The 13839-nt window shown below is 42.3% G+C and overlaps 2 protein-coding genes across 2 annotated transcripts; one reads left to right on the top strand and one right to left on the bottom strand.

Moving 5' to 3' along the window:
• Positions 1-381: 381 nt before the first annotated feature.
• LOC137819660 (ethylene-overproduction protein 1-like) lies at positions 382-6085 on the bottom strand. The gene is made up of 4 exons (XM_068623562.1): positions 3575-6085; positions 2483-2774; positions 2082-2391; positions 382-1202 (listed from the first exon to the last, which is right to left on the bottom strand). Exons 1-4 carry the CDS (start codon positions 5626-5628, stop codon positions 973-975), a joined length of 2886 nt encoding a protein of 961 aa, XP_068479663.1. The 5' UTR covers positions 5629-6085; the 3' UTR covers positions 382-972.
• A 5292-nt stretch (positions 6086-11377) lies between these two features.
• LOC137816519 (filament-like plant protein 1) lies at positions 11378-12118 on the top strand. Its single transcript, XM_068619695.1, has one exon. It carries the CDS (start codon positions 11378-11380, stop codon positions 12116-12118), a length of 741 nt encoding a protein of 246 aa, XP_068475796.1.
• The last annotated feature ends 1721 nt before the right edge of the window (positions 12119-13839 follow it).

Raw genomic sequence — 13839 nt, 5'->3', positions numbered from 1 at the left:
TACTTGTCTTTTCTACTCAGCTCATACCTTTTAAGTTTTAGACCAGATAATTTTTGGAAGATCCTCTTTTTGCATTATGTATAAAGGTTTGGTCTAAGTTTTTACACATAATAAACATGGTTTCAGACACATACACCAATTTGGATATAAGAATTTAGCTTTTTTACATAAATTTATAATCCACCCATAGTTTTAGTTGTGTCATCCCAAAAATCTGGTCTCCATCACATATATATTGCATTTAGAAATATAACCTTGTTTATATGATCTCAAATTTCTTTCTACCTACATTGTTTTTCGTATCAGATTTTGCTTTGTATTTAAATCTGGAAAAATAAATTGATGAAAATGCTCTACAAATGAACTAAACACACATTTAATGGTTAAAACTTGTATAACTAGTTATAGATGTCTTTTCTAAAGAGAACTCGTCATGAATACACGTTAAAAAGGTCGTTAGGGAAAATGGTGTTTATACAACAGAGAAAAGTGGAAAATGTTATACCACAATTATGAACAGAGGATTGCATAGGCAAAAATGTAATGGTAAGTATCTAAATCTTGGACTTACATAACAAATTGGTTTTCATGTACATGTTTTCTCTAACTAGTAACTCATCACCTATTTTCTGGTATAGCATACTAGAGGATAGCAACAACAGTTGTATGTACTATTTGACCATACTCTGAAGAAATCATAAGTCATCACATATATATACAAGTTATCTTGCTCCTCCTCTTCTCGCTTATAATCCAAATGACCTTTGTAATTTTTTCCCTTCTGTAGTTTCACTCTTTTGAAGGTCAGCTGAAAGATATAGATCGTGCCATTTTTGGAGACAAATTGTAACAGATAAATGAGAATGATGATGATATTGGACCTTCATAAAAAAAAGGTATAGGCTGGCAAGAATAGGCTTGTCCCTATAAGGAACATTAGAAAGCATGTTTGTTTCAAAACATCTTATTCTTCTACTTTGGTTCTCTAAGATGCTCTCGTGCTTTCTTACAAAGATCAAGAATTTCGTTATGATTAGGATCAAGACAGAGGCCTGCTTCACAGTCCTGAACGGCAGAAACGAAGTCACTCATTGAGTCATAAAATGCTGCTCGAAGATGTAATAGTTGTAGATCTGGCTTAAAATTAATGGCTCTTGAAAGCTCTGCTATTGCCTCAGATTCCTTGTGATCATCCATCAAAACTGGTAGACAAAAGTGAGTCAGAAGTTGACATGCTTCGTGCATGCAATAACATTGGACTAATATTTCTAAGGTTTGAGTATATTGTGCTCATATTGCTTTATCATGACGTTGAAAACAAACAATACTATCTCAACATGAACAAAGACCACAAATCAGAACAAAAGATAGAAAACTACAAGGTTAAGCACAAACTCAAAAGATCTCACTTCATTATTGATCACTCTTGGTAAGATAAAATAATCCAAAAAAAAACATGTACCCTACAATAATGTATAATTTGATAGGTATGTTATGAATAGGAAACCTATGGACAACCATGGATTTTATTTTAACATTTAAAGCAACGATGTTCATTATTTATACTGCATTAAGTGTGAAAGATCCACAAGTCATTTCCAGCAACACTGAGGCAGTATGATATTTTTTCGGAAACTACACCATTAATGTCAAAATTTCAGACAAGAACCATTTATTTCGAAGGAAAACTTAAATGATATGGTTTAGAACATGGACATGGGAATTGGTGTATATGAAAAAACAAATGAAGAATGCAAAAAGATGAAAAACATTAATTTTTCATGCAGTTATATGATACATAGTAAAATGAAGGAAAATGATCAAGTACTATATTTTTATAAAAATCTAAAATGTATTTGTGAAGTTGCATTGATATAAACTAAATGTAGAAAAAATTTACTGTCCACATCATCAAAGATTGGACCTTTGAAATCTAGGACAATATTACAAACATTATAGTTGTAACAAATGCCGCAGAAATGGCTTGCAAATTACAATCAGAGCTGCAATATCCCTTCTTTACCATCATAAAAAATCAAGAGGAAAACAAAGGGTAATAGAACCACTTGTATGAGACTTACCTGCTGCCCTATATCTGTAAGGATAAGTCCTGAGAGGATCCAATTGTGAGGCCATACTAAGATCACTCTTTGCCATGTCACGATCACAATATTCTGAACGTTTCTCATATGCTGATGCATTGCTACGAGCCTTTTCTATTAGCTTTGTCATCTCATCATATGCTGCTTTGCGATGATTTTTAAGATGATATACACGTGCCAATCCTTGATGTGCTCGTGTATGCTTGATGTTGAGTGCATTCATGTAGCAGTCAGCAGCAAGGTCTAGTTTATCACAGTCTACATAGACACTCCCTAGATTATTTAGTGCCTACAAAATTTATAAGAACGAAATTATAAATACATTATTACTTCAACAGTGATATAAACACAACATGTTTAATCCAAAGCTTGACACTCACTTGTCCTTTCCTAAGACCATCTGAAGGGCACCTAAGAGCTTCTTCTAAGAGATGGATCACATACTTAGAAGACTCTGAATCAAGATTTGAGTCAGCTAATGCATAAGCTTTGAGAAAGTAAGCTTCAAATGATCTTTGAATTGTAATAGATTCCTCAGCCTTTGTTAGTGCTTCTTCACGATGACCAGTGTCATACAATATCCATCCTTCATACACAAGTCTTTCATGGTCAGAATTAGAATGATTTCTAGCCATCCGCAAACTACGCATGGCAGCCTTTGGACAATTCAACCTGCAAGATCAAGGAACATCAACACCCAGAATAGTCAATCTGCAACAATATTACAATGAACCAGGACTCAAACAAATTAGCCATCTTAAGTCCATAAAAATCATGTATGACACTACTAAATAGTAAAACTACAAAATAAGTGCTTAACTAAACAAGATAAAATTAGTACTAAAACACACTCGATCAATTTTAAACACTTTTTGAAATTATACTTAAAATATAGGCAGATTTTGGAATATTTTGTAATAATTACTTCAAAGAAGGTCCTAATCAGTACATAGTAAAATGTTACGATCCCAGTATTTTGTCATAGTTTGCTTTGATGGCAGGAATATGTGACAATTTTCTCTAATTTTTGACAAAAGAATGTGACTATAAACTAATTTATTTAGCAACACATGAAATCCATGTAAATAAATTACATGGCCAGTTGCAAAAGAAAAGAATGCACGAAATATTTCTAATCATGTATTTCAATATTACTCTTTTCACTGACAGAAAAATAATGTTTTGATAATTTTTTTTATATATAATTCATTTGATAACTCTTTTATAATAATATAAAAATAATAAGAATTAGGAAACGATGTTCTAATAAATAATTAAAGAAGTGATTATCAATTATTTTATAATTAATCTTAGTAATCAGGATTTATCTGATAATGAAAAAGCCATTTATGACAACTCATTGACAGAGAATTCTTGCACATATAAAAATATGAAGTAAAACTAGAATTTATATCAGAAATTGGTAGTGTAAGAATAAGATATAATTGAATTAATGTAGGGATTTCACTCACCGTAGCAAAAGGAGAGATTGTCGAAAACGTAAAAGACTTTTCCCAGGATCATTTGCTAACATTTGGTGTACAACAGCCAATGAACCAATATCATCAACAGAGGACCACCGATCATACAACTGCATCCAACAATCAGCTTGGCACCACTGTTGAACAACAGGACTGAGAAGTTCTATCAACTGCTCCCCATGCATATGCCCATAAAACATCATATAATTTGGATCCAACGTCAAAATTGCCCGAACATCTCTAAGGGCACCTTCATAATCCTCCATGGCAATCAAGAACCAAGCTCTGAGTTCAAGGCAATCTGAAGAAACCTTGAAACCGATTATTTTATTGATTTCTGCAATGGCAGATCCAATTTTGTTCTCTTCCAAGTAAGAAACAGCTCGAAATTTATAAGGAAAGGAAAGAGTTGGATCTAACTCAGTTGCAGATAGCAAGTCCATTTGTTTCTCCTTCCCAATACAATACAAAGACCTCTCTTGATACATCCACCCAACTGGTTTATGTTCAGAAATAAGTGAGTTCATCAACTTATATGCTGAATAGGTGTGACCACGCTTATATTTGGCCCTTGCTACTCCCACCACTGAATAAACATGCCCTGCCTCCACTGCTGACTCAAACCAATGTTGTGCATCTTTGTATTCTTTTCTCTCAAGCATAACAGCACCCATTTGGTGAAACGCAACTTGCTTCTCCCAACCATCTTTTGCGCACTCCACTAACCTCTCCAATAACATTACTGTGGTGTTAGATCTCATCTCTTCCTCCATCGAAATCTGACTTAAAAAGTAATACAGCACAAATGACGCGTGCCCCGCCATAGCTAGCCTATCCCTACCCTCCGGACTACAAAACATCTTCACGAAAATCGAACACTGCATCGAACCGGGGAGCTCTCGGAGATACACCTGCAAGCAAGCTGCCACAAGAAGGTATGCAGTCTCCTCCAAACCATATTCAATAAGCAACAAGGCATCGTCCATGTCACAAACTAGCAAAGCCAAATGTGCGTCACAAGCATTCTTCATCTCCTCACAACAAAAACGATTCGCCAAAGACAACAACTCCAAAACCACCTTAGGCTCCAAATGGCTCAAACTCTTACTTCTACTAAACTCCTTAGCAGCTGTCAGTGCCTCAACAGAAAAACAATTTTGTGAAAAATTAATGTTCTCCCTTTTTGACTCTATGAATTCACCATACAACATTGTGTTAAAGGGCCTTGAAAGTGAAGCTATGTTGAACCTATTGCACCTAATTTCATCTTCACCAACAAAAAACGACATGTCACCATCCTCTTCCTCCGAGGTAGAACTTGGCTCATCATCAACCTCTATCGTCATTTCACTATGAGCATCGTCACTATCATGATCCCCTGCGCGTGCATGCGTGCACAGGCAACGATCAAACACCGACTCTGGGTCATAACCTGGCTCCAACGTGGCGCGGGGACATTCGAGGTTCCTCCCGCTGCAGTCCATGGAAGAGGAGCCGATGAGCTCGTCCTCGCGGCGCTCGTGGCGGAGCCACGCGGCGACCACGACCTTATCATGCACGTTAGTAGCATGTTGTCGAGCTGAGCGAAGGCTGCGACGGAAGAGCTTGGGGTCTGCTAACCCGCGAAAGATGGTGCATTGCTCGAGGAAGACCTCCGTGCGCTCGAACTGGGGCCGGTCCTCAGCACGACGATACGCACTGGCGAGGGTTTCAACGAAGTCAAGAGACACGAGGGACGGTTCGACTTTGGGTTCAAGAAGGTCTGTCATGGGGAGGGCATAGGGGAGGAGGGACCCATCACAGAAGACAACCTCGGAAGGTGGGGTGGCGTTAGGAGGTTGGAAGTTCCGATTCGATTTGGTCCTTATAAGGGTTTGGCTCTTAATGTGGTCGTGGAGTTGTTGGAGAAGCTTATCGCCAATTCCACTGCCAGTGCCGGTGCCGGTGCCGGTGCCGGAGGAGGGGTTGATAGTATACACCTGAGTTCCCTTGCAACCTTCAATGATCTTCAAGCTACGCATTGTTTGGAAGATGTTGTGTTGCATTTTTTCCAGAGTTCAACAAATTGTCACGCAATGAATTAATGAATGAATAATCTCTAAGGTGGTGACATTGGATATATGACACTGCAAGCACCGTTGGTTTGTGGTTTGGGGGAAAGAGCAACTCACGGGTGAGGCAAGAGGAATGTAAAGAAATAGGAATGAATTGATTGATTTTTTGAGGATTGCGTATGGTGTGAGGTGAGGTTTGGTTTTGGCTAAACCAGGATTTTCTTTTTATTTTCTTTTCCTTTCCTTTTCCCCTTCCCTGCTGTTTTGTTTGGGTTTCTTATTTTTTATTTTGCTTTTGGGTTTCCGAGAAAATGGAGGCAAAGGAAGAAGCAGAAAATAGGGAAGGTAGGAAGGGAATAGGAATGATGGAGGAATAGCCAACTAGGTGTGATGCGATGGAGATAGAGGTGGCCGTTAAAGCAGTTATGTTTTTCCTCTCTCTTAGGGTTTTTTTTTTCTCTACCTCTCTCTTTCTTATGTACTTTTGCTGCTATTTTTTTTGTTCTAAATATATGGGTTTGCCCACTTTTTTCTGATTAGGGTTTGCTATTTCTACTTCGGTTTGGATTTGCCTCTAATTTTTATTTTCTTGAAAATAGACAAGATGCGAACGAGAGAGAACAGGGTACAAATATGTTAGAAGAAATACAAATTTTGAGATTTTGGATTTGGGGCATATAAGTTTTACTCTCATCCTATTAGACATGCAACTTTGGGATTTTGGGAAAATATCTCATGTCAACTATGTTTTTCTTAGGTCTTGTGACTGAGTGCCACCTCTTCATTTAACATTTTATTAAAAAAATTGAAGATAGAAAAACCATGTCACCACCAATGGCAAAATGCATAGCATATTGGCTTTTTAGTTGTAAATTCTACAACTATAATTTGACGAAGGCCCACCATCATTTCAAAATGGAAATTTCTTCCCACACCTCCATATTTTCTTCCTACACCCCAACACTTCTTAAAATACCAAAATTACTTTGTATTCTATTGACTTTTTTAAAATATTGGATGTAAAATTTGGAGACTTCCGGATTATAGTATCTGAAAGTTTATATTTGTGATTTTTTTCATTTTGAATTGTACAATTTGAAATGCAAAATTTATTCTGGATTGTAGAATTCAGAATACAAAATTTATATTATATTCTAGATTGAACAATCTAGAATACCAAATTTGTGTTTTGAATTGCATAATCCAAAATATATGTATTCAGGATTATGCAATGCAGAATACAATCTAAAATTTGTATTCCATAATGCGAAAAGTTGTATTCACGATTGACATGAATTCCAAATCCTAGTGTCTATCACTTACTTCTCAATCTCAAATCCAAACAAAAAGGCTTACAGTAGGAGTGAGCACGAAATTGATACTCAAATTGGATTATTTAAATCGTCCCATGCTCACCTTTCCCAATGGATGTAGAAAAGGACATGGTGAGTGTTACATGATGTATGTTCTAGCATGAAACGATCCCAGTTCTAGCATTAGAAGATCCATGCATGCTAACGCTAGACGACCTCCATGTTCTAGCATTAGACGGTCCATGTTATAGTGTTAGACGATCCTTGTATTCTAGCGTTAGACGATCTATATGTGTTTTAGCCTTAGACATTTCTAGTTCTAGCATTAAACTATCCTTGTTTTTTAATACTAGACAATCTCTTTGTTCTATCGTTAGAAGATCATGTTGTAGTGTTAGACGGTCCTTCTGTTCTAGTGTTAGACGACCAATATGTTCTAACATTATACTGTATGTGGTCTAGAATTATATGGTCTCTATTCTAGTGATAGATGCTCACTAGTTTACAGAGTGTTAGATGTTCTATATATGTTGTGGTAGGAGGTCTCTCTGTAACTGTGAAATACATTTTTTATGATACTCTATTTTTTTGTATTCATTGTTCATCTTCTTCTTCTTCAAGTTTTTCTCACAAAGAGTGCTCGCCAAAAATAAATAAAGCAAGAGAAGAGGATACAAAATACGACTCTATAGAGGCGTGTGATTGTGAGAATATGAAGAGAAAGAGGTGTGACAATGGTCTCCAACATAAAAACGAACCACAAAAGAGAAGAGGAAGTGTGACTAATGGAGATGATGCAACTAAGAAAGGAAAAAGATTAAGGGGTGCTAAATATGATTTTTTTTTTAATTAAGCGTAAAATAGTGTTTTTGTCACTCCTATTGAGGTGAATGAGGAAATCATGTGCGTGCAAGAAGAATTTTCCTTCAAAATCCAAATGAAAATTGGACCCAAACCACTGTTGTAACCTACTAATAATAAACATCTCTTTTTCTTTTTGGTTACAATGATATAAAGTATATACGAACTTTAAGGATTAAAGTACAGTGAAACGCCTACTACTAATGATCCTGCCTGTTGACCAGGATGCAAGAGCCTTGCCTCGTCAAATCTGGATCGACTTTGCGCAGTGTTAGCTTCCGTCCTTCGTCTTGATTCACCTCAATAACCTGCAAAAGACAGAACGGCGCCGCTGCGGCCGATCACGCTCCGACGCCCAAGTCAGCGACTGAACCACCAAAATACTAAGAGAAAACTAAGAACTTCAGGAACTGTGCAAAATTCTCTCTCAGCGCACTCAAGTTCTCGCAAGCGTAAAAGAAGTATTCTAAAGCGCGCGTACCTCAGAACTTCGTTAGGATTCCTTATATACTTGTGCATTTTCTCTCTCCTGACAGTTACACATCTGGACACGTGGCTCGTATCCAGCTGTACACGTGTCACCATCTAGAGCATCCTTGACTTGGGCGTCACCTTTTACTCTTCAGGCTTTCGGCTAAGTTACTTATGCAGGAAGCGACTCAGCGCATAACTGCCTTGGAGAGTGACCTCTTCTGCGTGGCGAGTACGGGTGTCATCATACACACCTTCCCTGTGGTCTCGCCGGCCGCCATCATGATCTACTTCACTTGCTTCATCGTTCATGCCCGGGTACGCTGTTCCCCGACCTCGACCTCTGGCTAGCTAGGGAATGACCATCTGACAACTTCATCCTCTGCTTCGAAAGCCTGGAACAAGCTTTCCTGATCCTTCGACGATGTCCTCCTCTCGGCGATCTCTGATCACTTGGTCGTCTGGGTTCGCATCCGGCGACTTCATCACAAACCTGGTGACCGCCGGTTTAGGTATGCTAGAGGTCGGAGCACGCCAACTTAATGACTGGCGACTACACGAGCCCCCCGACTTCCTTCCCTTCTGCCAGCCAGGTGCCCCGTTCAACACGCCTATATAATAGCTTGCTGCCACGTCATCACTTCCGACTACCTGGGCGGTACACAAGCCCCCCAGTCTTAAGCGAAGACTTGTCTAGCGAAAAGACTAAGAGGTCACGTCACTGTCGATCTACGTGGCGCTGACACAAAATTCCAATCGTTCGTACCCTCTGCTTTTCTGACGCTCCACCAAACACCTTTTTCCAATCGCTCGACACGTGGCTTCATCAACGGTCATCTTTAGCTGTCGTTTGCGCTTCCAAAAACGTTTGAAAAACCCTTAAACCCTTTCATTTCTACTGTTTCATCACCTCTCTGCCTTCTCAAAACGCTCTGAGTTTTCTCTGCAAACCCACAACGCTTCTCAGCTCCTTCAATCTCCAACTCCCTTCAACGCTCATCTGATCATCGAAAGGTACCTCTTTTACTTCTTCTGTTGATACTTGCTGCATTTTAACCGATTCGCGTCATCCATTATCTGCCTGGTGCATACGCTGTGGGTTGTTTCCTCTTCTTCTTCCTTTTCGTAAGTTAGGGCTTCGTCTTCCATTACTTTCATCACAACGAACTCCCATTCGTTCGTTTTCCATCCTTCGTCCACAATCGAGTCGATCTCTACAACCTTTGTTCATCCTTTTTTCTTTTTCCTTTGCAGTTCTCGCGATGGCTCGTACAAAAACCACCGCGAATCCTCCTCCTTCATCAGGAAACCCTCCATCCCAAGCGCATAACTTACCACGAGCATCTGGTGCTCCTTCTTTCCAGGCTGAGAGGCCTGCAACCTCTTGTCCTAACCTCGCTCAGGCAACTCCACCAGTCGCCGGAGGAGCCTCCATTCCCACACCAGACTACAAGAAAGTCTACCCGTGGGCCACCCCAACTTTGCTGAAGGAGACCTCTTCAGTAAACTCTGCGCTGGCGGTGCTACGGTTGCAGAAAGGGGACGAACCCAACCTCTCGTTCCACAAGGAGCACGACGATAAACTAATGGTGCTGCCTTGCCCTCTTGACGTGCCAATCTGCGCGGATGACAAGGGGAACAACGGCGAGTTGTTCTGCTTCGTTTACACTACCCTTTTCAAGAAGGTGAAACTCAGGCTTCCCTTCACCCGTTTTGAACGGGAACTATTAACCGAGCTTAACATTGCCGCTGCCCAACTCCATCCCAACAGCTGGGCATTCGTGCGGGCGTTTCAAATCATGTGCGCGCACTTGGGACTTCCGGCCTCGGTAGACGTCTTCCTTTTCTTGTTCGAGGCCAAGAATCCCGGAGACCGCCCCTGGGTGAGCTTAAACGGGATTGCTGGGAGATCGATCCTCTCAATCTTCCAGCAATCTTACAAAGATTGGAAAGGAAAGTTCGTCCAAGTGCGCCAAAATGATCAAGACTCTTCGCTGCTCGATGGCTTTCCCTTGTACTGGGTAAACAAGGGAAATAAGGACTCCAAAGAAAACTTCAGAAGGCCAAGAAGTCCTGACAACATGGGCGAGTTGGACAAGGATCTATGCCTCTTCTGGAAGAGAGTAGCAGCTGCTAACATTACCTTTCCCACCTCCGCAATAATCTCCTTCGAGTTCCTCGAGGGCCAACTCGAAGCTCACATAGGTTAGCACTTACCTCGACATTTAGGTTTTTGTCTTGTGTTGGAATTGATTGCGCATCTCTGTTATCTATTACTGGGCGTCCTGCTTGTTGCGCACTGGGCTTGGTTTTTATTTCATGCACCATTTGTTTGTATCATTCGCACACGTACTAGTATATTTCGCTTTTGCCTCTGCGCTTACTTGTATATTTTTACCCTGTGCAGATCTCATGTTGGACAAAGGTAAATTAGCTGAACTGAGGGCGTTCGCCCGAACTCACAAGTTGGCGTCGGGTTCTCAAACCGTGCCCAACTCGGTGGTGGAGATCGCCGCTGCCCAGGGCAGATCGCCCCCTCAAGGCCCAGCTCCTCCAGAGACACTGCCCGCCCCTCAACGAAAGAAGCTCGTCTTAAGGAAACCAAAGAGGAAAACTCCTCAAGTGGTTCAAGAAGACGAGGATGAGGATGATGAGGCGACTGAGGACGGCCTCGTTACCAAAAGGAAAAGGGTGGCACCTTCTTCACCACCCGCTCTCCCAACACCAACACCGCCGGTCCAAGCAATACCCTTGGCAGCTGCGCTTCCTGCGGTTGAAGGCAACGAGCCCAACTTCATGGAGAACCCTCCTAGTGCCTCCACGCCATTCGTATCTGCTGGAGAGGGTCCTCCTTCAATTGCCTCAATCGCTGAAGCTGCACCAGGTGGGGATGAAGGCGCTCACAACTCACCAATACTCATAACCGAGTCCCCCACTTCACCACCACGCCAGGAAGCCCAACTTCATCAACCAATTCAAGAGGGTGGTGGTGAGAGTCAGCACCAGGCTCCCTCAGCACCTCCACCAACAGCAGCTGCAAGCCTGCCCCCGCGGTCAAAGAAATCTGGGGGCCCTTCACAGCTAAACTTAAAATGATGGCAGAGGACCTCCCCTCAATCATAACAAAGGCTGTGAAGAGCTCCAACAAAAAACTTCAGGACGAGATCTCCACGCTCCAGGAGGAGAATCGCCTGATAAGGATCGAGGCGGAAAAGCTGTCCTGCAACCTCATGATGGCAGAGATTGATCACTCAAGGGTGGAGGATGCCATGAGTGCCGAGCTGAGGGTTGCGCGCAAGGAGGCCTCCGATCTGCGCCAGAAGCTGCACCTCCTAGCTCAAGAGAAAATCGAGCTGGAGAGCAAGCTGGTTCCTTACAGGCTTAAGGTGGCCAACTTGGAGGCATCGATGAAAGCGGATGCAGCCAAGGTGGAGAACCTTGAGAAGAGATCGGCTGATCGGGAGGTTCTCCTTGGAATGGTCGAGAGGGAGAGGGACGACGCCGTGGACGAGCTCGCCAAGGCTCGAGAGGAAAACGAGAGGATTGCCGCAGAGCTGGCCCAGGCGTGGGGCGAAGGCAAGAAGGTTGCTGACGACCTTGCTCAGGCTCGTGGGGAAACTGAAGAACTGAAGAAGCGAGCTGACGAGCTGAAGCAGCAAATCGAGGGGCTCAAACAAAAAAATGAAGAGCTTGAACTGAGCTCCGCCCAAGTCCTTGCCGCCGGATTCGACGCCAACCTGGAGCAAGTCGCCTGCCAGTACCCCGAGCTCGACCTCTCCATGGTGTCGATATGTAATGAAGTGGTGGATGGGAAGATCGTGCCTTCTGAAGATTAACCGCTTCCCTCCATCACTTATTTCCTGAGACTTATCTGCCTATTTCCTTTTGCACTATCTTTACTTGTAATTTTCTTTCCTTTGTATTCGAACTGGCACAACTTTTATTATAAATTTTTCTGCTTCCGCATATGGTCTCCTTTGCTTCTCCTTGTAGAAACCGCTTAAACAAATTAACTTACCGATTCTGTGGGCTCAATCGTTTCCTTACTGCTTCAAACCCGAGCAAACTATCAACTGATCTGCTCCATCGAAATGGGCCCTTACTCTTGCCATCGCCTGAATTTCTTCTGATCGCCATAGGGTCCCGGCGATGTAAGCCTCCTTTTTCCTTCATAGCTTGGCTATTGTTCCTTCATCTGGGGGTAGAGGCGCCTTTCGGATCCTTCTCTACCTCCCTGAGTTTCAGAACAATAAGTCGGATAGCTAGGCGTTCTCTTTGAACCTACCTTAGCTATCCTTTAAACCTCTTCCACCCTCCACACTGTACCTGAACTTGTTCGAGACGAGAAGGATTTTATCTTGCCTGAACTCGCTCGACGGCGAGAAGGTCTTTATCTTGCCTGAACTCGCTCGTCGGCGAGAAGGTCTTTATCTTGCCTGAACTCGCTCGACGGCGAGAAGGTCTTTATCTGGTGCCTCAACTTGCCCAGGGTGTACATCTCCCCCCCCCTGGATGCACTGAGGACTTCTGGTGCCTCAACTTGCCCAGGGTGTACATCTCCTCCCCCTTGGATGCACTGAGGACTTTATCTCTTTCTCGCCTGCACTCGCTCGACGGCGAGGAGGTCTTTATCTGGCCTGAACTCGCTCGAGGGCGAGAAGGTCTTTATCTGATGCCTCTACTTTGCCCAGGGATTACATCTCCTCTTCCCTGGATGCACTGAGGACTTTTAACTTGTTCTCGCCTGCACTCGCACAAAGTCGAGGACGAATTTATCTCTTTCTCGCCTCAGGACGCGCAAGGGCGTTGAGGTCTTTTAAACGTTGCTGGTGCCTCCAATCGCCGAAAGATGATGAGGACTTTTATCTTTAACTGTGTCGCCGATTGCCGAAAAGCGATGGGGACTTAAAAACTTTTTAGAAATCATGGAGCATATCTTCAAACTTGCCTTAAATCACATACGAGTGACAAGGTCTTTCTCTAAAACTTTCGTAACAACAAGCATGCAATCTAAAATACTTTAAACTTTGAAAACTCTTCTTTATTGGGTGGCCTCATTAAAAACCCTCCTTAGGGAAAAAAGAGTGCCCCCTTTAAACTGTTTTAACAGAAAGCTTGCAAAACTCTTCGTGTTTGTTTTTACTTACAAAGCTTCAACTGTAATATAACTTTGAGGTGCGTGGCATTCCAAGTGCGAGGAATCGCCCCTCCTTCCAATGTTTCTAAGCGGTAAGCGCCGTTCCCGAGCGCCTCGGTTATTCTGAACGGTCCCGTCCACTTAGGCGACAACTTGTTCTCCATCTCGTACTGGTGGACCTTCCTCATCACCAGGTCGCGTTCTTTAAACTGCCTTGGCATCACCTTCGAGTTATACCTTCGTTTAATCCTCCTTTTCACTGCTTCGGCTTTTACTCTCGCCTCCTCCCTGACCTCATCCAGCAAATCCAGATTCACCTTCTTTTCTCATTCGAGTCTTCCGCTACAAAGTTCTGGAATCTCGGCGAGGTCTCCTGGACTTCCACTGGAATCATTGCGTCGCATCCATAGACCAGGCTAA

This window comes from Phaseolus vulgaris, chromosome 10, assembly GCF_000499845.2.
Source record: "Phaseolus vulgaris cultivar G19833 chromosome 10, P. vulgaris v2.0, whole genome shotgun sequence".
Classification (NCBI taxonomy): domain Eukaryota; kingdom Viridiplantae; phylum Streptophyta; class Magnoliopsida; order Fabales; family Fabaceae; genus Phaseolus; species Phaseolus vulgaris.
This window is presented reverse-complemented; position numbering and strand designations above follow the sequence as displayed.

What these genes read in the sequence shown, in the direction of transcription:
- LOC137816519 (XM_068619695.1), top strand. Translation starts at nt 11,378, where the DNA reads ATGGCAGAGGACCTCCCCTCAATCATAACAAAGGCTGTGAAGAGCTCC.
- LOC137819660 (XM_068623562.1), bottom strand. Translation starts at nt 5,628, where the DNA reads ATGCAACACAACATCTTCCAAACAATGCGTAGCTTGAAGATCATTGAA. An exon ending in CAATCTCTCCTTTTGCTACG is followed by an intron (nt 2,775 to 3,574) that starts GTGAGTGAAATC and finishes TTGATCTTGCAG; the next exon opens with GTTGAATTGTCCAAAGGCTG. An exon ending in ATGGTCTTAGGAAAGGACAA is followed by an intron (nt 2,392 to 2,482) that starts GTGAGTGTCAAG and finishes TAAATTTTGTAG; the next exon opens with GCACTAAATAATCTAGGGAG.